The sequence below is a fragment of the Giraffa tippelskirchi genome, chromosome 13, assembly GCF_054371585.1.
Source record: "Giraffa tippelskirchi isolate mGirTip1 chromosome 13, T2T-mGirTip1v1.2.pri, whole genome shotgun sequence".
Classification (NCBI taxonomy): Eukaryota; Metazoa; Chordata; class Mammalia; order Artiodactyla; family Giraffidae; genus Giraffa; species Giraffa tippelskirchi.
In genome coordinates, this window is record NC_137287.1 from 15906004 (window position 1) to 15926071 (window position 20068).

Consider the following 20068-nt stretch of genomic DNA (forward strand, 5'->3'; position numbering starts at 1 on the left):
TTTTCCCCCATGGCCCTTGGGCTGGGGGTATCTAAGATGTCTTCTTCCCCAGGGAAGATTCTCCACAGACCCTCTCCCATCATTCCTCCTCCCCTCCTTGTCCCCACCCCTAGGAGGAGCTGACTCTGTGTGGCTCTCGGCTGCTGGTTTTGGGCTTCTTCCTGATTCTGTTCTGTGGCCTCTGCTGTCTCACTGCTGCATGCTTCCATCCGCGCCGGGAGTCCCACTGGTCTAGAACCCGGCTCTGAGGGCTCTGGCCTAGTTCCCGTCTCGTTCTCAGGTAAGGTTCTTTGACTCAGTCCTGTAGGAATAGGGGATGAGGTGGGGGTGGCAGTTCTGAGACAGAACCATTCCTAAACAATACGGTTTGGTTTTACTTAATTTCTGTACTCGATACAGATGGAATCATACACACCCTTTTTGTGACTGACTTCTTTCAGTTAATATTCTGACTTTAAGATTCATAGCTGTAGTTCATGTCCAAGCTTTTTGGCAACAGTGGTGAATTAAGAGGGTTGAAATTTGATGATGTGCCCTGGATATAAATCCTATTTGTCTTGCTTTTTTTGTGAAATTCTGATGCCAGTTTTATGATGTAAATTTTGTGAAATTCATCTTGAGGTGCTCAAAAGGATTGATGATGCCTGTTTACTAGACATATACTATGTGCCCAAGTACTTCACATGCACTTTCTCTTTTACATTAGCCATGATTGCATTTACAAAAAGTTCTGCCAATAGGATCTTTGGAGGGAAACAGCCTTCAGTGAGGGTAGGACATATTGGCTGGCTAGTTAGTGTGCTCGCTCATTAAGGTAAAAAAAAAAAAAATCTGTAAAAAACAATCTCATCTCTTCAAGTGAGTCTCGTATATAATTTGAGAGTCATTTTATTGTGTACCCAGCTCTTACACTATTTTCAGCTTCGGCTGGCTGCTGTGCCCTAGAAAGTCCCTGTGGGAGAAGAGGAAACAGCCCAGGCCCAGGCAAGGGCACTAACCAGAGGATCTGGGCCCTCATGATCAACTTTGCTTATCTTGCTTAGGGCTAGGCCTGACTACTCCAGCCACCTACTTGGGTTGGGAAAAGGTGAAACTCTCTCAGCCTTTCTTAGATCTGAGCAGATTGGAAAAGGAAGGCCTTCTGGCTCCTGGCAGGTCCTGGGGTCCTGAGGCCATCTCACTTGGAATAAGTGCCTGTGCCTATCTCTAGTTGTCACTTCCTCTGCTCCTTCCTCAATTTCTGCAGCCATCCGGAGCTTCCTCCAAGGGCCCTCTGACCTGCCCTGTCTTTTTTCTTTCTTCCCAGGTGTGGATCAACTTCTTGGGCCTTGATTCTGAGTTGGAAGAGATGTTACAAAAAGTGGAGAGCTGGAATGTGGGAGGAAATAAAAGGCTTTTTTGCTCAGTGTGTCCTGGGGTGTTGATTGGGGGTTGGATTGAGGTGGGAATTTTAGGGTAGGAAGGCTAGGGAGGTTTGGGGGGTTTTTCCTTGTTGACTGTTTAGGTTAGGGAACAGGTTTAAGGCATAGATTACTGCAGTTCTTGAGTGTGGTCAAGGAAATGGGTTGACATAAAGGCAGTGTGACCTTGTGCAGGTCATGGTGCTGTGAAGGGCCTCAGTCTCCTGATGGGATTTGACAGATTGAGTTTTCCTAGCAAAGATTCCTCGAATTAGGGAGCCCACGCCCAGGCTGGATAGTTATCAACCAGGAGAGTCCGTTTTCCCGCCTTTTCCGCGCCAAGCGGCAGTCTTCCCTTACCCCTCCCAACCTCTACCCTGCACGCAGGCGCAGATCACGGCTTCTCATTTCCTTCCACCCGCGCCCCCTCAAAGCTTCCCCTAGCAACAAGCTCGGGCTCCGCGCAAAGGCGGGGCGAACGCATGCGCCGCATCCCTTTCCACCACCAGTTGTCGGACAGCGCGCTGGGCTCCTCCCTCTCTAAGACTAACCCTTCTCCCCGCCTCTTCCCACCCAGGGTCCGCGTGGCGGGGCGCGCGCGCACTCTGGCTGGGTTGCTGCCCAGCTCTCTGGCAGCAGCAGTGAGGGGAGAGGGGCGGGGCTGTTTCCTTTGGGGCCCCGCCCCCCTTGGCCCGGCGTCCTTACCGCGCTTGCGCGCTCCCGCCCGGTCTCCATCTTGGAATTGGGAGGAAGAGGGAGAGGGAGACCGGGACGAGACCAGGGCTGTCGCGCGGAGAGAGGCTGAGACTGAGAAGAGGAGAGAGAGAGAGGGCACGGGGACCGCCCTTCGCTACAATCTTTCAGCTACCCTCGGGAGAGAGAAGGGGAAAGGGAGGGGGCTGGGGCGGGAGTGGGGGCTGTCACCCTCGGACCCCGGCGTGAGAGGGGCCGTGCGGTCGGACGTCCTCGGGTAGGCCCCCTGTCGGTGGCCGAAGACCTGGGGCTCAGTCCCCTGGTCCCGAATTTCCGGGCTTGACCCCACGCTTCTCAGATATCCTAGTATCAGCCCCTGAGATTCCAGATATCCGGGACTCGGGTCCCAACCTCTATAAACCTGGGGCTCTGTTTCATAGGATTTCAAATATCTGGGGTTCAGGACCCTGCCCGCACCAGTGTCCGGGGTTCATTCCCCACGAATTCAGATATCAGATTCAGCCTCTCCCCTTTCACATATCTGGGGTTCAGACCCCACAATCAGAAATCCGAGATTCAGCAACTGTCGCCCTCGAGGAGGAGGAGGACTGGACCGCGAGGTCAGATCAGGTTGTCACTCCCTCCCCTCCAGGGGAGGCTTCCCGGGCCCGCCCCTCAGGAAGGGCGAAAGCCGAGGAAGAGGTGGCGAGGGGAAAGGTCTCCTTGCCCCTCTCCCTGCTTGGCAGAGCCGCTGGAGGACCCCAGGAGGAAGCGGAAGCGCTGGGGCACCACAGTGACCCCTACCAGGTGAGACACGGGGTGCAGGGGCGCGGGTCCCTGTGTTTAGCTTGAGAAGAAAGGGTGCTTTTTTCTGGGAAACTGGGCCTGGGTAGACTGTCTCCTCAGGATGGGGAAGCCAGCTAAGCCAGTGGTCAGCCTCTGGCTAGTCTTGGCTTCTGCTGCCACCTTCTTCCCCTTCCTCTTCCCCTCCTTATATCTAGTTGATGGGGGACCTCAGATGACAGGGTCTGTCATGTCACCCGGGGTCACGCCCTACAGTCCTTGAGCTAATCAGATGGGTTTGCACCCTTCTGGTCATCTCCCTGTTCACTTTGCCCCTCACAGCTACCCCTTCATGATTGTAACTCTCTTTCCTTTTGGGTGTTAATTCCCATACCTCTCCTCCCCGTGGTGGGTCTGCTTATATGTTCTTTAGGCTTGGTCTGATTGGGTTTCTTGTCCTTTCAAGGAAGTGTGTGTGTACATTTGTGTTTGGGGGTTCTTGGCAGTATTTCCCCTCATCTATTGTTACCTTCCAACCTCTTGCTGTGATGGTATGAGGACTCTCATTTGTCAGATTTATCGTTTACAAAGTGCTTTAGGTCCATTCTCTCATGTGATCTCTCCCTCTATTCATCTGGTGGGGGGCTGTTTTATTGCTGTCTTCCCATTTTACAGTTGAGCATATTGAGGCCCAGAGAGGTTGCCCAAGGTCACACAGTGGCAGAATCAGGATTTGAACTCAGGTCCTTGATCAAGTTTTGCTCCTGCTCCACACCTGTCTCTTGTCATCTCTTTTCCTCTATTCCTAGGTTTAGCCAGGGGTCCAAAGTAGAATGGGTTGGGGTGAGATTTAAGAATGAGAGGGAGGAGAGCTTCCTTTTTAGGAGGGCTGTTCTCAGAACCTTTCCTGATGGGAGGCTCTGGCTTCTGCCTTCTGCCTCATGGATTTCTGTCTCTACTGTGACCTTCATCTTTACCCTGATCCCCATCTTTGGCCTGGGTTCCTAAGAGGGCTGTGTCTTCCGACAAATGATGGTGATGTCTCTTAACAGTTAAAGCCAAGCTGCCAGGGGGTAGAATGATCCCCAAAGTATTTAAGCCTTGTGGTGATGACTCTGGAGGCAGGGAAGGAAAAATCCATATGCTGAGTGTCTGCATAGTGTTCCTAAGTATGAGATCTCATTTAAAATTTCACAACAGCTCCACACTGCAATCCATTTTACTGAAGAGAAGACCAAGTGTTAAGGAACTTACTCAAAGCCTTGTTGCTGTCCACTGTGAATGAAATGCACTGGTAGTGTAGCTTAGGGTGGACAGGCTTGGGTTTCCTCGTCTATAGCATGGAGGTAACATTGCCCGTTTTAGAAGGTAGTTAGGATTTAGCACAGACCTTGGTAATCACTCAGATGTTTGTAATTTGAGGAAGAGGCCCCTTGTGGTGTTTTGCTGGCATCTCTTATATGTGACCTGGGGTCCTTGGTTGGCATTCTTGGCTGGGTGCTGATAAAGAGGTCAAGAAGATTCCTTTGGCAAGTTGTGAGCACTTGCCTTTGTGTGTGGGTGTGTGGTGGGGGTGAGGGGTGCTTGGCAGGGTTGCTGGCAGGAGAATGGAGAACAGGGCCTGGGAGCTGCTTGGGGCTGGGCTGAGGGCAGTCAATCAATCTCCCAGGCTATTCTGAGCCCTCTGCACCCTGGGGGCCCACCAGAGAGTCGGGCTTACTTCTTGCCCTCCAGCTTCCAGTTGGGCTGAGGAGACAAAATTAACAACACAACAGGAAACAATGCACAACAGAATATAATTACATGCTAAATTGTTAGGTGCTTTTAAGGAGCTAGAACTCTGCCCTGGGAATCCAGTCCCACTGAAAACTCCTTTGTACCTAAATTCCAACAAGTGCTTATCCAGGCGCTTGCCTGGAATCCCCTGGGGGTTGGGGGTTCTTGACTGATGTATTGCTGGAGTTTTCAATATTTTTCTGACTGTGGGCTCTGGAAGCTCTCCCCAAGAGCTGAGGTAGTCAGGGGAGGCTTCCTGCAGGAGGGAACTGAGCTTGGGGTGAGTTTTTGAGAGAGTAAATGAGTACACAGGCCTGACTGGAGAGGAGAAGAGCCTGTTCGCTGGCCTTGGAGAAGTCCTTCCATTCCATGCCTCAGCGATCTCATCCGTGAAATGGTGATAACGATCCTTCCCTTCTTGTTGTATAGGACTGTTAAAGTAGACAGGGGTAATAGTAACACCTAATAAGGTTGTGGTGAGGATTGAATGAGATAATGCACAGAAGGTGCTTACTACATATGCTCAGTACATGTTCTTTGTGCCGCCAGTGTCCTATACGTGTGTAATGGGTATGCCATCGGACTGGACAAGTAAGGCAGCCCAGATTGCAGGCCCACAGAGCCAGATGCCATTTCTCTCTGTCCTCCCATTCTGGATCTCCTGCCTGCCACAGCATCCCTGGCCCTTTTTGAGAGCGAGTCTCCTGGCCCCTCTGGGCCAGTACCCACTTGTAACAATGGCCGGATTTCCACTGCCTCCGGCCTGGCTGTTTCCTGCTCTCTTCCAGAGTGTGAGAGGTTGAGGGAGGAGGGGGCCTCCACACCAAGGGGAACGGGAAGGTGCCTGGAAATATTTGGGGCATGGGACTTGTGGGACAGGACACTTGGGGACATGGGGCTCTAGCTGGGAGGCAGAATCTTTATTCTTGAGGGGAGATTTAGGGGTTATGGGGAAGTGAAACTTGTTGAGGACTGAGGGTGTTGGTGAGGATGCTGAACTCCCAGTCTTCCTGCAGTTTTAGGGACTCCAGGGACCCAGCCCCCCGTACTCTGGTTGCCAGGGCAACTTCATTATATTTTCTTTTTGGAGCTTTGATGTTGCTCCTAATCTCCCCTTGCCCTTCCTTAGTAGTGCCTCCCCCTCATTGGGACTAGGAGAGAAGGCAGAAACTTGAGGGGCTGGCTCCTTTCTCTCTGAGGGCCTGGTGTTTGTCCTAAGGGTCCCATCTCTTCACCAGGTCAAGCCCCACTCTCAGGGCCCCCAGGGGCCACCATGCCAGCTGGGGGCCGGGCCGGGAGCCTGAAGGACCCCGACGTGGCTGAGCTTTTCTTCAAGGATGACCCAGAAAAGCTCTTTTCTGACCTCCGTGAGATTGGCCATGGCAGCTTTGGAGCTGTGTACTTTGTGAGTTAAGGCTTGGGAGGGTGGGGTAGGGAGTGTCTCCCCACTGTGGACCTCCAAACAGCCCTGTATGCTCCTCTCCTCCACCACACCAGCCTTTCCTGCCCTCTCCTACTGGACCAGCAAGTCTTCTTGCTGCCCAGTGCTTTCTGGGGGCCTTCACTACCTTCTGGTCTGGTCCTCAGGCCCGGGATGTCCGGAATAGTGAGGTGGTGGCCATCAAGAAGATGTCCTACAGTGGGAAGCAGTCAAATGAGGTAGGTCGAGCTTGACAGACTGGGTAGGACGCCGAGGACCCCAGTCTTAAGATACAGGCTAAGTAAACCTTTCCTCCCCTTTCTTACCTTCTCTCAGAAATGGCAGGACATCATCAAGGAGGTGCGGTTCCTACAGAAGCTTCGGCATCCCAATACCATTCAGTACCGGGGCTGTTACCTGAGGGAGCACACAGCTTGGGTGAGCTAGCCCCTGACTTTGCCCTCATCTTTGCCAGTACTCAGGCCTGTCCTTATCCTGGTTTAGTCTCCGAGATGGGCCCTGTTCAGGGGGTTGTCATGCAGATCTTGGAAGGGAGGAAACCTCTCCCAACCTCTTTAGTCCTCAGACTAAGTCATATTGTGCATCCAGAAGGAGAGGCTGAAGAGTGACATAGCCTGTTAGCAGTTGAAGTGGGGCACGTGGGCTGGAGGAGCAGGAGATTGAATGATGGGATTCAGCTGCTGGTGATAGTGATGTCTTGCGCTCTTTTTAAAGGAGGTCCTAACTCCAGGGACTTCCCCCACCTTTTTGTTTTCTCAGTTGTCCTTTCTCCTTGTTATTACCCCTGGGGGCATTGCTTGAGTAGTGGCTAGGCAAGGAAGCCCTCTGTTTTGGATCTCTCCCCAAGCGAGCTAGGCCAGGGGTGGCCAGGTCTGCTGATCTCTGACCCTTGACCCTTCCATAGCTGGTGATGGAGTATTGCCTGGGTTCAGCTTCTGACCTTCTGGAAGGTAAGTGATTCTTTGGCCAACAAGTGGGAGAAGGGAGAAGAGCAGAGAAGCTGTAGGGGATGGGTAATGGGAAGGTAGTTCCAGCCCCACCCTGGACTCCCTCGTTTGATGGTTTTCCCTTACTCCCCAGTGCACAAGAAGCCCCTTCAGGAGGTGGAGATTGCAGCTGTGACCCACGGGGCCCTTCAGGGCCTGGCTTATCTGCACTCCCACAACATGATCCACAGGTACAAGCAGCACTGGTGAGGGCTGGGAGGGAGAGCGTGCTCTATATACCACCCCTCATTGTGCTGGGCTGCAGTCTTCTTGGCCAAAGCCCCTGCCCAGCCTTCCTGAGATGCATGTCTTACCCCTGTGCTTTGCCTTTGGCAGGGATGTGAAGGCTGGAAACATCCTGCTGTCAGAGCCAGGCTTGGTGAAACTGGGGGACTTCGGCTCTGCATCCATCATGGCACCTGCCAACTCCTTTGTGGGCACCCCATACTGGTGAGCGGGAGTGGTGGTGAATGGAGAGAGCTCCTGGGATGTTGGGAGCAGGAGTTGGCAGGGTCTGGGCGGGTGATTAGCCTCTCTCTCCTGACCGTTCTCGTAGGATGGCTCCAGAAGTGATCCTGGCGATGGATGAGGGGCAGTACGATGGCAAGGTGGATGTCTGGTCCTTAGGCATAACCTGCATCGAGCTGGGTAAGGACATTCGCCTCTCTGCTCCTTTACTCTCTTTTTCTCTCCACTCCTTTCTCTTTTTCTTGCTTTATCCTCACACTATCCCATCCTCTGAGGCTTCCAGGCACCTGTCCATTTTGAGGATCCTTGATCCCCAGTACAAGCAGCTGTCAAACCCTGCCATTTCTTAAACCAAAAGATTTCATAGCATTCATCTTTTCCTGTCCACTACTCTAGTTCTAAATCTGTTTTTGAGTGCCCACTGTGTGCCATACACTGTACTAGTGGGTTCTGAGGGTAGAGCAGTGAATGAGGTTCCTGCTTTCTTGAAACTTACATTCAAGTGGGGGAAGTAGGCATTTTTTCTCTCTGTGAAAAAAGCTGAATGAAAATGATACAGGAACAGTACAACCAGAAAACAAGGGACTTGGCCTAGTTAGGGGCTGAGGAACATCTTCTTGTAGCAGAGATGTCTAAACAGAACCAACCACACAACAAGTAATAGGTAACTGTTGGAAGACTTGTAGAGAAAAGCATTACAGACAGAATGAGGAGCAGGCCTGGGGAGCTGAGGCTAGCTTTAGTTGGTGGCAAAGAGCAGTGAGTGATAAGGCCAAAGAGTTCGGTTCAGTGAGTTCATGAGGTCTTGAAGCCACGTTCAGGTTCTGTTTTCTGCCAGCCAATGCTGTTGCAACAACTGTTGTAGGGAGAAAATGTTTGTAAGCACACACACACACACTTACATCAGAGATGTGCTGTTTTCTCTCCTCCTCAGAGCCTCTCTGTTGCCTTCAAGACTGAAGCCTTCCCCATTCTTACTGACACCAAGCTTAAGGCTCTTGCTTCCTGAAGGCTGGCTTTCCCCTTTACAAGCTCCACCCCTAAGTGTGCTATGAATATTTCCTCTTAATTACCTTTGTACCGTGTCCTTGGCCTGAGCTTGGAGATTTGTACTTGGCTTTACCTCTATGTACACATTTACCGTTTAAGGCTGTGAACAGATAGGTGATGGAAGTATGAGAAGCAGGCCAATATAAGAAAAATCTAGAGCCATCCATTTTAGTGCTAATTTTTGGTAGAGAAATGTGCACAGAAAACTATTTCTCTATTATAGGAAAAAAAAATCAGTCGTGATGGTAAATGGCAACTGATACTCAATTGGTGTCAGAGAAGCAGTATGGAGGAGACTAAGGCAAACTGGAGGTTGCTGTTCCCAGGAGAACAGGCAGCTATTGTTTAGCTCCAGCCCATTGTTATGCAGGAATGTAGGCTTCATTTCACCAGATCTAATTTTTTTTAAAAAGAAACTGGAAATTTAGATTATTCCGTTGCTAGTGTCAGAATTTAAAAATCATTGTTGAGGCCCAAACCAAAACAACACAAAACATTTGTCTAGGCCACAAGGGGCTTCTGGCTTACAACTTCTGAACTAAGGCCTACCTCCATTATTCCTTTTTCCAAACAAGCTTCCCTGAAACCCCTGCAAATGGACCAACTTGAAGGCCTGGCTTCTCAGCCATTTACTGTTTTGCTTTTAGGCCAGCTATTAGCACTTTGAACTTGATGTTATTTGTTCAGTCTCATTTAACCTTCTCTGTTAGACTGGAAATTGCTTGAAGACAGGGCCTATCTATTTATCTTTTCCAGTACCTAAGCAAGTTTTTTGCTCTCATTGGGCACCTGGTAAATATTACCTGGGCTGGCAAGTGAATGTGCTTTCCTCTGTCTTTGTTGATGCTTTTGTGTGTGTTGTTTTCTCTGATCCCTGTTCTACCTATGTGCAGTGGAGAGGCTGGATATTGCATCTTAGAGAGGAAGGAATTGATTGAGATTACGGGAATTGCTTAGGGTCAGGGAGCGAGGAAGTCAGGGAGTGGGGGTGTGGACCAGAGTCATCTGATTTCAGTTTAAGTCTCCTCTGCCCACCTGCCACCTCTCACCTTCTCCCCCTTGACCTTTCTCTGTAGCGGAACGGAAACCACCGCTGTTTAACATGAATGCGATGAGTGCCTTATACCACATTGCACAGAACGAGTCCCCCGTGCTCCAGTCAGGACACTGGTGAGGACTGGGGTTTCTGGGCCCACGGGTTAGGCCATAGGGGTAAGGCTGCCTGACTCATGCCCTCCCCACCCCACCCTTACCCTCCTGTGACTTCTAGGTCTGAGTACTTCCGGAATTTTGTTGACTCCTGCCTTCAGAAAATCCCTCAGGACAGACCAACCTCAGAGGTTCTTCTGAAGGTGAGGGCTCACTGACCTAGAACTGAAGTTTGTTGGAATCACAGAAACACCCCAGTGAAAGTAGTGATTCCTGATTCTTCCTCTACCAAGAACTTCATTTTTGAATTCCCACACCCATCCCCAGTGCCCAGTGGACTCTGTTTTGCAAGAGTTTGTCTAGGAGACTGCCTTTATTAAGCAATAATTTGTTTTCGCATCTTTCATTAATTAAAGACATACATAATTGCAAGTCAGAGCTTCTGGTCAGCGTGCGATAACCAGGGTTACTGACAATTACATTACTGATCTAATGTAATTCCAGCCAAAAGCCTATGTAAACTTGTCGTGGGTAAATGTATGATTTCCCTAGGTGTTTTTCGAGTTATCAAAAGTAGAGGGGCCCCCATTCCTTCAGAGATCCACGGGGGCCCTAGGACCCCTAGTTGGGAACTGTCTAGTTTGACCCACTTATTTTATAATTGTGGGATGCCTTGTGAGGCCCAGAGAAGCCTCATGACATGTCCAGGGGCCCAGAGCACTTTGAAGACCTGGACTAGAATCCAGATCTCTGGCTGTTCTCGCCTGTCAGCCGTGCCTCGAGGAACAAGAGTGTCTGGGGAGTAGAGATTGGGTGGTAAAAATTACTGTGGGAGGATGGCTTGGGGCAGGGCCAGCATCAGGCTATGGTGGGCACAGGCCCCAGGGGAGTGCCTCAGACCAGAGGGAATGCCAGTATCCATGGGACGTTGGGGTGCGGGGGTGCTTGGCAGCAGGTCTCAGTGTTCTCTTCCCCCAGCACCGCTTTGTGCTCCGTGAGCGGCCACCCACAGTCATCATGGACCTTATCCAGAGGACCAAGGATGCTGTTCGGGAGCTGGACAACCTGCAGTACCGCAAGATGAAGAAGATACTGTTCCAGGAGGCGCCCAACGGCCCTGGCGCCGAGGCCCCAGAGGAGGAGGAGGTGACCCAGGGTGCCCTGCCACCATCTTCACCACCATGTTGTACTTGCCTCTGAGCAGCTGCTTAGTCCCACTCTCCCACCCCTCTTCATACCCTCTGTCTCTGTGTGCTACCTCCACATGCACTTGCCTTGCCCTTCGCCTTCCCTGCCCAACAGCCCATGTCCTGTCCACAGGAGGCAGAGCCCTACATGCACCGGGCCGGGACGCTGACCAGTCTAGAGAGTAGCCATTCAGTGCCCAGCATGTCCATCAGCGCCTCCAGCCAGAGCAGCTCAGTCAACAGCCTGGCAGATGCCTCTGATAATGAGGAGGAGGAAGAGGAGGAGGAAGAAGAGGAGGAGGAGGAAGAAGGCCCTGAAGCCCGGGAGATGGCCATGATGCAGGAGGGGGAGCACACAGTCACCTCCCACAGCTCCATCATCCACCGACTGCCGGTATGCAGCTCTCCCTGAGTAGGCTTGACAGCCACAGGGCCCTGCTCCAAGTCTGATTGGGTCTTCAGGGAAGTCTCTCTGGACCCTCTGACCTCTGAGACTTGGGCATTCCTTCCACCTTCTCTTCCTCTAGGGCTCTGATAACCTCTATGATGACCCCTACCAGCCAGAGATGACCCCAGGGCCTCTCCAGCCACCTGCAGCCCCGGCTCCCACCTCTACCACCTCTTCTACCCGCCGACGGGCCTACTGCCGCAACAGGGACCACTTTGCCACCATCCGTACTGCCTCCCTGGTAAGCACAGCCATCCTGGGTCCCCCCAGACTATATTAAGTTCAGAAATGGCTTTCTCCCTATGGGGTGTGATTAAGTCCAGATTCCAGACTCTGTTACTGTCACTTCCTTCTTACCTCGACTGTCTAACCTAAATCCTCCCCTCTCGTCTCCCTTCTCTCAGTAGACTGTTTTGGTCACGTTGCCCAACTCTCACCCTGTCTTTGTGGCTAGACTTAAATAGCACCTACTGGTGGGTCTTCCCAGGCTCCTGGCCAGCCAGGTGCTTCGTGTCCTGTGCTGTGGTGCTCCTGAACATCATTGTGACAGGTCTGCTGGATTCTGTGCCCCTAGAGAGCAGAGATGATGTACAGGTATTTGCCTGTACCAGTAATTGGCTTGCCGGCCCCCACACCTACCTGTATTTAATCCTTCCAGCTTTTCTGGGAGGGTGAGGATATGATTCCATTTAAGAGATGACATAGTTGTGACTCAGAAGGGCTCCCTTTGGTAGTTCTCAAATTCTGTGACCAGTACCTTGGTCCTCTCCTAAAATAAAGGCATGGCGTTTTAGTTTTTTTTTTTCTCAGTTCATAGGAAAACTATGTTTTCCTAAGACATAGTTTTTTGTCTATAATTTTAGTAGACTTTTAGATTATGTTCTTGTTTAGCTGTGTCGACAGTGCTCTTGGAGGCCGTTGGTTGGTCTATTATGTTCTTTTAGCCTCTACTTACAACTGGTTGTTCTGCTAGGATAACTCTTCAGACCCTCTGATGCTTGGTGCTTTGTGGTGCTGTGCAAGAGGTCTGGGACTTCCAGGGATTTGGCCACCTGGACTAGTTTGGGGCCATTGACATAGCCTTTGAACAATGGGATCTGAGTTCAAACTTCAGATGAGGGCATCCAGGTCCAGTGTTCTTGTCATCCAACATCCCATGGTCTGTATTCTGCCTCCATACCTGGTCTGTAAAGGGTCTTCAATGTTTGCTGAAGGGGAAGGAACAATCACTTTCTAGTTCAGAGTGTTCTAGGTACTATTACATAGGTATCGAACGTAATCTCCACAGCCCCCTATGAGGAGGTGTTATTGTCTCCTGTAACAGAACTGAGGCTTAACAGCATTAACTTTCTTGAAGTCACATGGCAGAGCTGGGGGTCTGGGCCCAGGTCTGTCTTGATTCTTTTAATCCTTTGAATCAACCTGAATTGTCCCTACTTTTAGGCAAGACCCTGTGTTCAGTCCCTTTTCTTGTCTGATGGGGTCACACCAACCCACGCAGGAGATGATGTCTCCATTCTCCAGTGGAGGTGGCAGGTTCAGAGAGGTTAAGTGAGGAAGGTACCAAATGAGGATTAAACCCATGCATCTAAAACTCACGTTGTTGCCCATACAGCACGAAGACTGTGTGTGTGTGTTAATAACACGGGGGCCAGAGCCGCGCCCCACTCCTCATCCTTTCTCCCTCCCCAGGTCAGCCGTCAGATTCAGGAGCATGAGCAGGACTCAGCCCTGCGGGAGCAGCTGAGTGGCTATAAGCGGATGCGACGACAGCACCAGAAACAGCTGCTGGCGTTGGAGTCACGACTGAGGGGTGAGCGCGAGGAGCACAGTGCGCGGCTGCAGCGGGAGCTCGAGGCACAGCGGGCTGGCTTTGGGGCTGAGGCCGAAAAGCTGTCCCGGCGGCACCAGGCCATTGGGGAGAAGGAGGCGCGAGCCGCTCAGGCCGAGGAGCGGAAGTTCCAGCAGCACATCCTTGGGCAGCAGAAGAAGGAGCTGGCCGCCCTGCTGGAGGCGCAGAAGCGAACCTACAAACTGCGGAAGGAGCAGCTGAAGGAGGTAGGTTTGGGCCGCAGCTGTGGGTGGGGTTGGTGGGGGGTGAGGCAGACCCTGACCCCCTGGCTTTCCCACTGCCTTTTCCTAGGAACTGCAGGAGAACCCCAGCACCCCCAAGCGGGAAAAGGCTGAGTGGCTTTTGCGGCAGAAGGAGCAGCTACAGCAGTGCCAGGCAGAGGAGGAGGCTGGGTTGCTGCGGCGGCAGCGCCAGTATTTTGAGCTGCAGTGTCGCCAGTACAAGCGCAAGATGCTGCTGGCGCGCCACAGCCTAGACCAGGACCTGCTGCGAGAGGTAAGCCTCCCCCTCTCCTGGTCCTCCCAGGTCCCAGGCTCCTGCCCTGTTTCATCTGCCTCACTTGGGACCATCTTTCCTGTCTGCCCTTATTCATGTTGTGGGTCGGCTTCTCTTCAGCATCTCTCTGACTTCTTGTGCCCACCAGACCCCGCTCGAGTTCCCAGCCTGCCAGGAGCTTGGCACCCTTTCCCCTTTCACCCACACCCCTCATCTCCCCACCCTCAGTTCCCTTGCCAAGGAGTCCTGGGGCTCTCGTTTCCTGACACTCACAGGGCTTCCTAACCTTTCCCTCAGGACTTGAACAAGAAACAGACACAGAAGGACTTGGAGTGTGCGCTGCTGCTGCGGCAGCACGAGGCCACGCGGGAGCTGGAGCTCCGGCAGCTGCAGGCCGTGCAGCGCACTCGGGCTGAGCTCACCCGCCTGCAGCACCAGACGGAGCTGGGCAACCAGCTGGAATACAATAAGCGGCGTGAGCAGGAGTTGCGGCAGAAGCACGCGGCCCAGGTTCGCCAGCAGCCCAAGAGCCTCAAAGTACGTGCAGGCCAGCGTCCCCCGGGCCTCCCGCTCCCCGTTCCTGGGGCTGTGGGACCACCTAACACAGGCGCCCCTAGAGAAGAGCAGCCCTGCTCACCTGGCCAGGAGGCAGTCCTGGACCAAAGAATTCTGGGAGAGGAGGAGGAAGCGGTTCCAGAGAGAAGGATTCTGGGGAAGGAAGGGGCTGCCTTGGAGCCAGAGGAGCAGAGGATACTGGGGGAAGAGTCAGGAACTGCTAGCCCCAGTCCACAAAACCATGAGAGTTTGGTTGATGAGGAGGTTTGGGGGCTACCTGAGGAGGAGACAGAGGAGCTTAGAGTGCCATCCCCAGCACCGCAGGAGAGGAGCATTGTGGGCCAGGAGGCATCCGTGGAATGGAGATTGTGGGGGAAGGAGGATGGCAGCCTCTTGGGTGAGGAGTTTGAGCTTGACTGGGTTCAGGGTCCAGCACTGACCCCAGTCCCTGAGGAGGAAGAGGAAGAGGAGGAGGGGGCTCCATTTAGGACCCCAAGGGATCCTGGAGATGGCTGTCCCTCACCAGACATCCCCCCGGAACCCCCTCCAACACACTTGAGGCCAGGCACTACTAGCCAGCTCCCTGGACTCCTGTCCCATGGCCTCCTGGCTGGACTCTCCTTTGCAGTGGGGTCGTCCTCGGGCCTCTTGCCCCTACTACTTCTGCTGCTGCTCCCATTGCTGGCGGCCCAGGGTGGGGGCGGCCTGCAGGCAGCCCTGCTGGCCCTTGAGGTGGGGCTGGTGGGCCTGGGGGCCTCCTACCTACTTCTTTGTACAGCTCTGCACCTGCCCCCCAGTCTGTTCCTACTCCTGGCTCAGGGCACCGCACTGGGGGCCGTCCTCAGTCTGAGCTGGCGCCGAGGCCTCCTGGGCGTCCCTCTGGGCCTTGGGGCTGCCTGGCTCCTCGCCTGGCCAGGCCTGGCTCTACCTCTGGCAGCTCTGGCAGCAGGGGGTAAATGGGTGCGACAGCAGGGCCCCCGGATGCGCCGGGGCATCTCTCGACTCTGGTTGCGGGCTCTGCTGCGCCTGTCACCCATGGTCTTCCGGGCCCTGCAGGGCTGTGGGGCCGTGGGGGACCGGGGCCTATTTGCACTGTACCCCAAGACCAACAAGGATGGTTTCCGCAGCCGTATTCCTGTCCCTGGGCCCCGACGGGGTAACCCTCGCATTGCCCGACATCCACTAGCCCTTTTGGCCAGGTTTTGGGCCCTGTGCAAGGGCTGGAACTGGCGGCTGGCCCGGGCCAGCCAAAGTTTAGCCACCCACCTGCCCCCCTGGGCTGTCCACACACTGGCCAGTTGGGGTCTGCTTCGGGGTGAGCGGCCCAGCCGTATCCCCCGGCTGCTCCCACGCAGCCAGCGCCGCCTGGGCCCTCCTGCTTCCCACCAGCCACCGCCAGGGATGCTCGCTGGGCGGAGATCCCGAGCTCGCCAGTCCCGGGCCCTGCCTCCCTGGAGGTGACCAACTCCAGCTCCTCCCCAGCCCAAATCCAGAGCATTGAGCACTTTATCTCCCACTACTCAGTGAAGTTTCTCCATTCCCTGGCCTCTCCTCCCATTCACCTCCCCCTGCCCCACACCTCACCCCCGAGCCCTTGGGCCTCTAGACAGGCAGCCTCCTCCGCCATTGAGTCTGGAGACAGAGACGATACTTTGTGTCCTCCTGATGCTCCTCCCCACCCTAAGTTATTGCTGTTCTCCCGCTGTGTGTGTGCTCATCCTCACCCTCATCAACTCAGGCCTGGGGCCAGGGGTGGCAATGGGTGGGAAGAGTCATGTTTTTTTTTTTTTTCTCTCTTTGATTTTGTTTTTCTGTCTCCCTTCCAACCTGTCCCCTTTCCCCCACCAAAAAAAAAGAAAAAGACAAACACAAATAAAATATCTGAGCGGAACTGTACCTTTGGCCCAGGCTGCCTCTGTCTGCTTTGTCCTGCCGCCTAGCCTCCCCGGTATGCCCCCAGTCTGGACCCTTGGTCCCCAGTTCCATGACCTTTTCACCCCATCTACGTTATCTCAACCCCTTTCACTCCTCAGCCTCATCTTCTCTACCTTCATAGCTTCATTGCACCATGACCACTACCAGCTTGGCGGGGCTGGGCCCCTGTTGAGCTGCTTGGTCCCACGGTTCCCCTGTATGTGGATTCCTCCCAGAGAGTGCTCAGGTCCTGGGTCCTTTCGTCCTCATTCACTGCCTTTTCTCCCAACCCACTCCCTGTGTGGTTCCCTTCTGTCTGGGAGCTGAGTTTCTCTCCTGGCATCAGGGCTGGGGGATGGGACTGCAAACCCTCCCCAGTAGGGGGTGGTGAGTTTGGGGGCCCAGACAGTGTGGGGGCCGTGGAAATGGGATTGGTTGTGGGCTTGGAGTGGGAGCTGAGTGCACAAGGGCTGGGCTGGAACGCGGAGGTCTGGTCAGGGTGGCAGCTGCTGGCCTGTTGAACTTGTCAGGCCCTTTCTGGCCACCGCCTTTGCCCCTTTCCCTTGTGTGGCCCGAAATGGGGCCACCCTTTCTTATCCATTTCTTGGCTTGGTGCTTATCCTTCTTCCCTCCCTCCTACCCTGAGGTGATGAACCTGAGACTTCCTCTGTCTTTCCTCAGCTTTGTTGCTGTCTTCCATGGGTGTGTTGAGTGACTTGGTTTTCTCACTCGTGTATATTCTGTATGTGCTCACAGGCATCTATCTCTAGGTCATATTTTCTTCCTCTGCATGGTCAAAACTTCTTGTGTGCCACTCAGTACTTGAAAGATTCTCAGTTCCCTCTTCATGAACTCTCCTGCTGTTTCTTGTGAGTTGTCCACCCAACTCTGAACATGCTCTTGGAAGCTGTCTTCTTCTCTTTGCATCTCTTGCCCATTGAGCATCTTCTTGATCTCTTTCCACACAACCCCGTCTCTCCATGTCTGTCTGTATACAGCTCCCCCGCCCCCTCTGTCTAACATGTTTTCTGTTTCTCTCCCTCTCCCTGTCTCTGCTGCTGTCTCCTCTCCTCCTCTCTTTCTTCTCCCCCTCTCCCCTGGTTGTTCCTCCTCCTCCCCCCTGCCCCCATCTCCCTTTGGTCCGTCCACTGCATAGTCTAAGGAGCTGCAGATCAAGAAGCAGTTCCAGGAGACGTGTAAGATCCAGACTCGGCAGTACAAGGCTCTGCGGGCCCACTTGCTGGAGACCACGCCCAAAGCTCAGCACAAGAGCCTCCTTAAGCGGCTCAAGGAAGAACAGACCCGCAAGCTGGCAATCCTAGCCGAGCAGTACGACCAGTCCATCTCAGAGATGCTCAGCTCACAGGCGGTGAGGCCTGGGGTCCAGGGAGGGAGCATGGTGGAGGTTGGCCTTTGTATTTCCAGCTTAGCTGTGAACACTGGAAGTGGGGAGTGTAGAGAGAGAGAGGGCTTTTTGTTCTTGGGAAACTCAGATACTCTCCCACTGTTGGGATTCTCTGCAGTGGTTTTATTATTTCTCTTTAAGTATTTTCTTAAGGTCTTGACAAAGCCAGCCTGCCTACTCCACCAAGAACCACCAAGGAAAGAATGGCTGTACTTTTTTCCTGGGCCTGAGTTAGTTTAATGTGTGAACAGGGAGCAAATCAAAATGAGTGTGGCCTTCAGGCCAGTTTGGAGGGTTTTGAAGGTTGCTGTTAGTGATCACATGACACTGGAATGGGTCACTTAACACAGTATAAAAAGTAAAAGTGTCCTTATTCATTTACCATTCCCTCACCTAATCCCACCTCTCAGAGGTAATTGTTAAAAATGGATTGTATTAGCTTTTTTTTCCTATGCATATTTGGAAAAATTATATTAAAAATTTAAACCAAAATGGAATCATACTTTGCAAACTGTCCTCTTAACTTCTTTTTCCACCTAATATTTCTTGGACATCTTTCCATGTCAGTACATGTCTCATTTTTTAAGAGTATAGACTTTTCCATGGTATGGATGTACCATAATTTATTTAACCCATCCCTTATTGGTGGACATTTAGGTTGTTTCCAGTATTTTGCTATTACACCGCTTCAGTGAACATCTTCAAGCACATGTGCAAGTATACGTGGGGGATAAATTCCTGGAAGTGTAATTGCTGTGTCACAGGGTATGACGACCTTTCATTCTGATAGATGTTGAGACTGGCTGCTGCTTGAAACCTTAGGGCCCAGGCCTACTGGGGCAGGGGAGGATTGTGGGGGTCGGGGAGGAGGCCCTTAAAACTTGTTCTTCCTGATCTCTAGCTGCGGCTTGATGAAACCCAGGAAGCAGAGTTCCAGGCCCTTCGGCAGCAGCTGCAACAAGAGCTGGAGCTGCTCAATGCTTACCAGAGCAAGATCAAGATCCGCACGGAGAGTCAGCATGAACGGGAGCTGCGGGAGCTGGAGCAGAGAGTAGCCCTGAGGCGGGCCCTGCTGGAGCAACGGGTGAGAGGGCTGGGCTTCCAGGATGGGCTGGGGAGGGAAGCCCCTATCCTGGACCCTCTAACCTCTCTTCTGGGTACTCCAGGTGGAAGAGGAGCTGCTGGCCCTGCAGACAGGGCGCTCCGAGCGAATCCGGAGTTTGCTTGAGCGGCAGGCCCGTGAGATCGAGGCTTTCGATGCTGAGAGCATGAGGCTGGGCTTCTCCAGTATGGCTCTGGGGGGCATCCCAGCTGAGGCTGCTGCCCAGGGCTACCCTGCTCCACCCCCTGCCCCCGCGTGGCCCTCCCGGCCAGTTCCCCGTTCAGGGGCACACTGGAGCCATGGCCCTCCTCCACCAGGCATGCCGCCCCCAGCCTGGCGTCAGCCTGCTCTCTTGGCTCCCCCGGGTCCCCCAAACTGGCTGGGGCCACCGGCACAGAGTGGCACACCCCGTGGTGGAGCCCTGCTGCTGCTAAGAAACAGCCCCCAGCCCCTGCGGCGAGCAGCCTCGGGGGGCAGTGGCAGTGACAGTGTGGGCCCACCTGCTGCTGCAGTGCCTGGGCCTCTGAGCCGCAGCACCAGTGTCGCTTCCCACATCCTCAATGGTTCCTCCCACTTCTATTCCTGAAGTACAAGGTGGATATGAACAGATGAATGAGGCAGGGGTGGGTGGAGCCTGATCCTGGAGGGCTGTAAGCCTGAGGTCCACCCAAGGGTGGGGGATAGGATGTTGGCTCCAGCTCCTCCCCTCAGACCTCATCTCATGAGCTTCTTGGGCTGGCCAGTGGCCCAAGGCCAGCTTGGGCATAGGTGCCTCAAGGCTGACCGGGAGCCCTTGCCTCCCCACCATGGTGCCAGGGTTTCTCTCCATCACGGCCTCGGGAAAGGAGGGAGATTTGCGTGTCAAATATTTATCTAGTCCCCTGGGGGAGGGGGAAGGGTGGGTCTAGATATATTATATAAAGAGAACTATACTACCCCCTGGAATGGGGCCATGGACTGGGGACGCCAGGCCCCCAGACTTGGGATGTGGCAGAGCAGGTCTGGGGCCTGGGAGGGAAGAACGGGAGGAAAAGGCCTTCCTGAAAGGAGATCAGGATGGGGTCTTGGGGTCAGGATGCCTGGGTCTCTCCATTCCCCCATTGCTGTCTGACGTCCTGTGCCGTCTTGTCCTTTTATCTTTTTTTTTTTTTTTTTAAATTGAGATCAGAGCTGGGGCAGGTGAACAAGATAAAAATCTTGGAAGGGGCTGCTCCCGGGCCTGGGGGCGGTCATGAGAGCCCCTCCCAGGTATGGGGCTGGCACAGAGCCCTACAGCAAGCTTTTAATAAACTGTTGGTTATTCTGACAGATCCTAGGACTCACCTTTTCTGTCTTAATGTGTGTGAAGGAATGTTCAGTGGCAG

General features: G+C 53.5%; 2 protein-coding genes across 23 annotated transcripts in view; both read left to right on the forward strand.

The window, feature by feature from the left end:
- TMEM219 (transmembrane protein 219) overlaps positions 1–1408 on the forward strand; it is a 49433-nt gene extending 48025 nt beyond the window's left edge. For 17 of the 20 annotated variants that reach the window (XM_081553160.1, XM_081553164.1, XM_081553158.1 and 14 more), the window contains 2 exons: positions 114–280; positions 1307–1408. In XM_081553160.1, coding sequence (XP_081409286.1) covers positions 114–248 — 135 coding nt within the window. In that variant the 3' untranslated portion in view covers positions 249–280; positions 1307–1408. The remainder of the gene's footprint in view (positions 1–113; positions 281–1306) is intronic. The other 3 variants (XM_081553165.1, XM_081553174.1, XM_081553154.1) reach the window with 1 other exon arrangement.
- A 718-nt stretch (positions 1409–2126) lies between these two features.
- Positions 2127–20012, forward strand: TAOK2 (TAO kinase 2). 3 transcript variants are annotated; one of them, XM_081553116.1, is made up of 19 exons: positions 2127–2900; positions 5891–6057; positions 6240–6311; positions 6409–6510; positions 6998–7043; positions 7174–7270; positions 7416–7529; positions 7636–7727; positions 9674–9767; positions 9868–9949; positions 10725–10892; positions 11049–11327; positions 11461–11622; positions 13074–13439; positions 13525–13728; positions 14026–14265; positions 17354–17566; positions 18504–18686; positions 18769–20012. In XM_081553116.1, exons 2-19 carry the CDS (start codon positions 5926–5928, stop codon positions 19288–19290), a joined length of 3168 nt encoding a protein of 1055 aa, XP_081409242.1. In that variant the 5' UTR covers positions 2127–2900; positions 5891–5925; the 3' UTR covers positions 19291–20012. The 3 variants fall into 3 exon arrangements, with proteins under 3 accessions (XP_081409242.1, XP_081409243.1, XP_081409241.1); XM_081553117.1 differs by having other exon boundaries at positions 11067–11327; XM_081553115.1 differs by lacking the exons at positions 17354–17566; positions 18504–18686; positions 18769–20012 and having other exon boundaries at positions 11067–11327; positions 14026–16179.
- Positions 20013–20068: the final 56 nt, after the last annotated feature.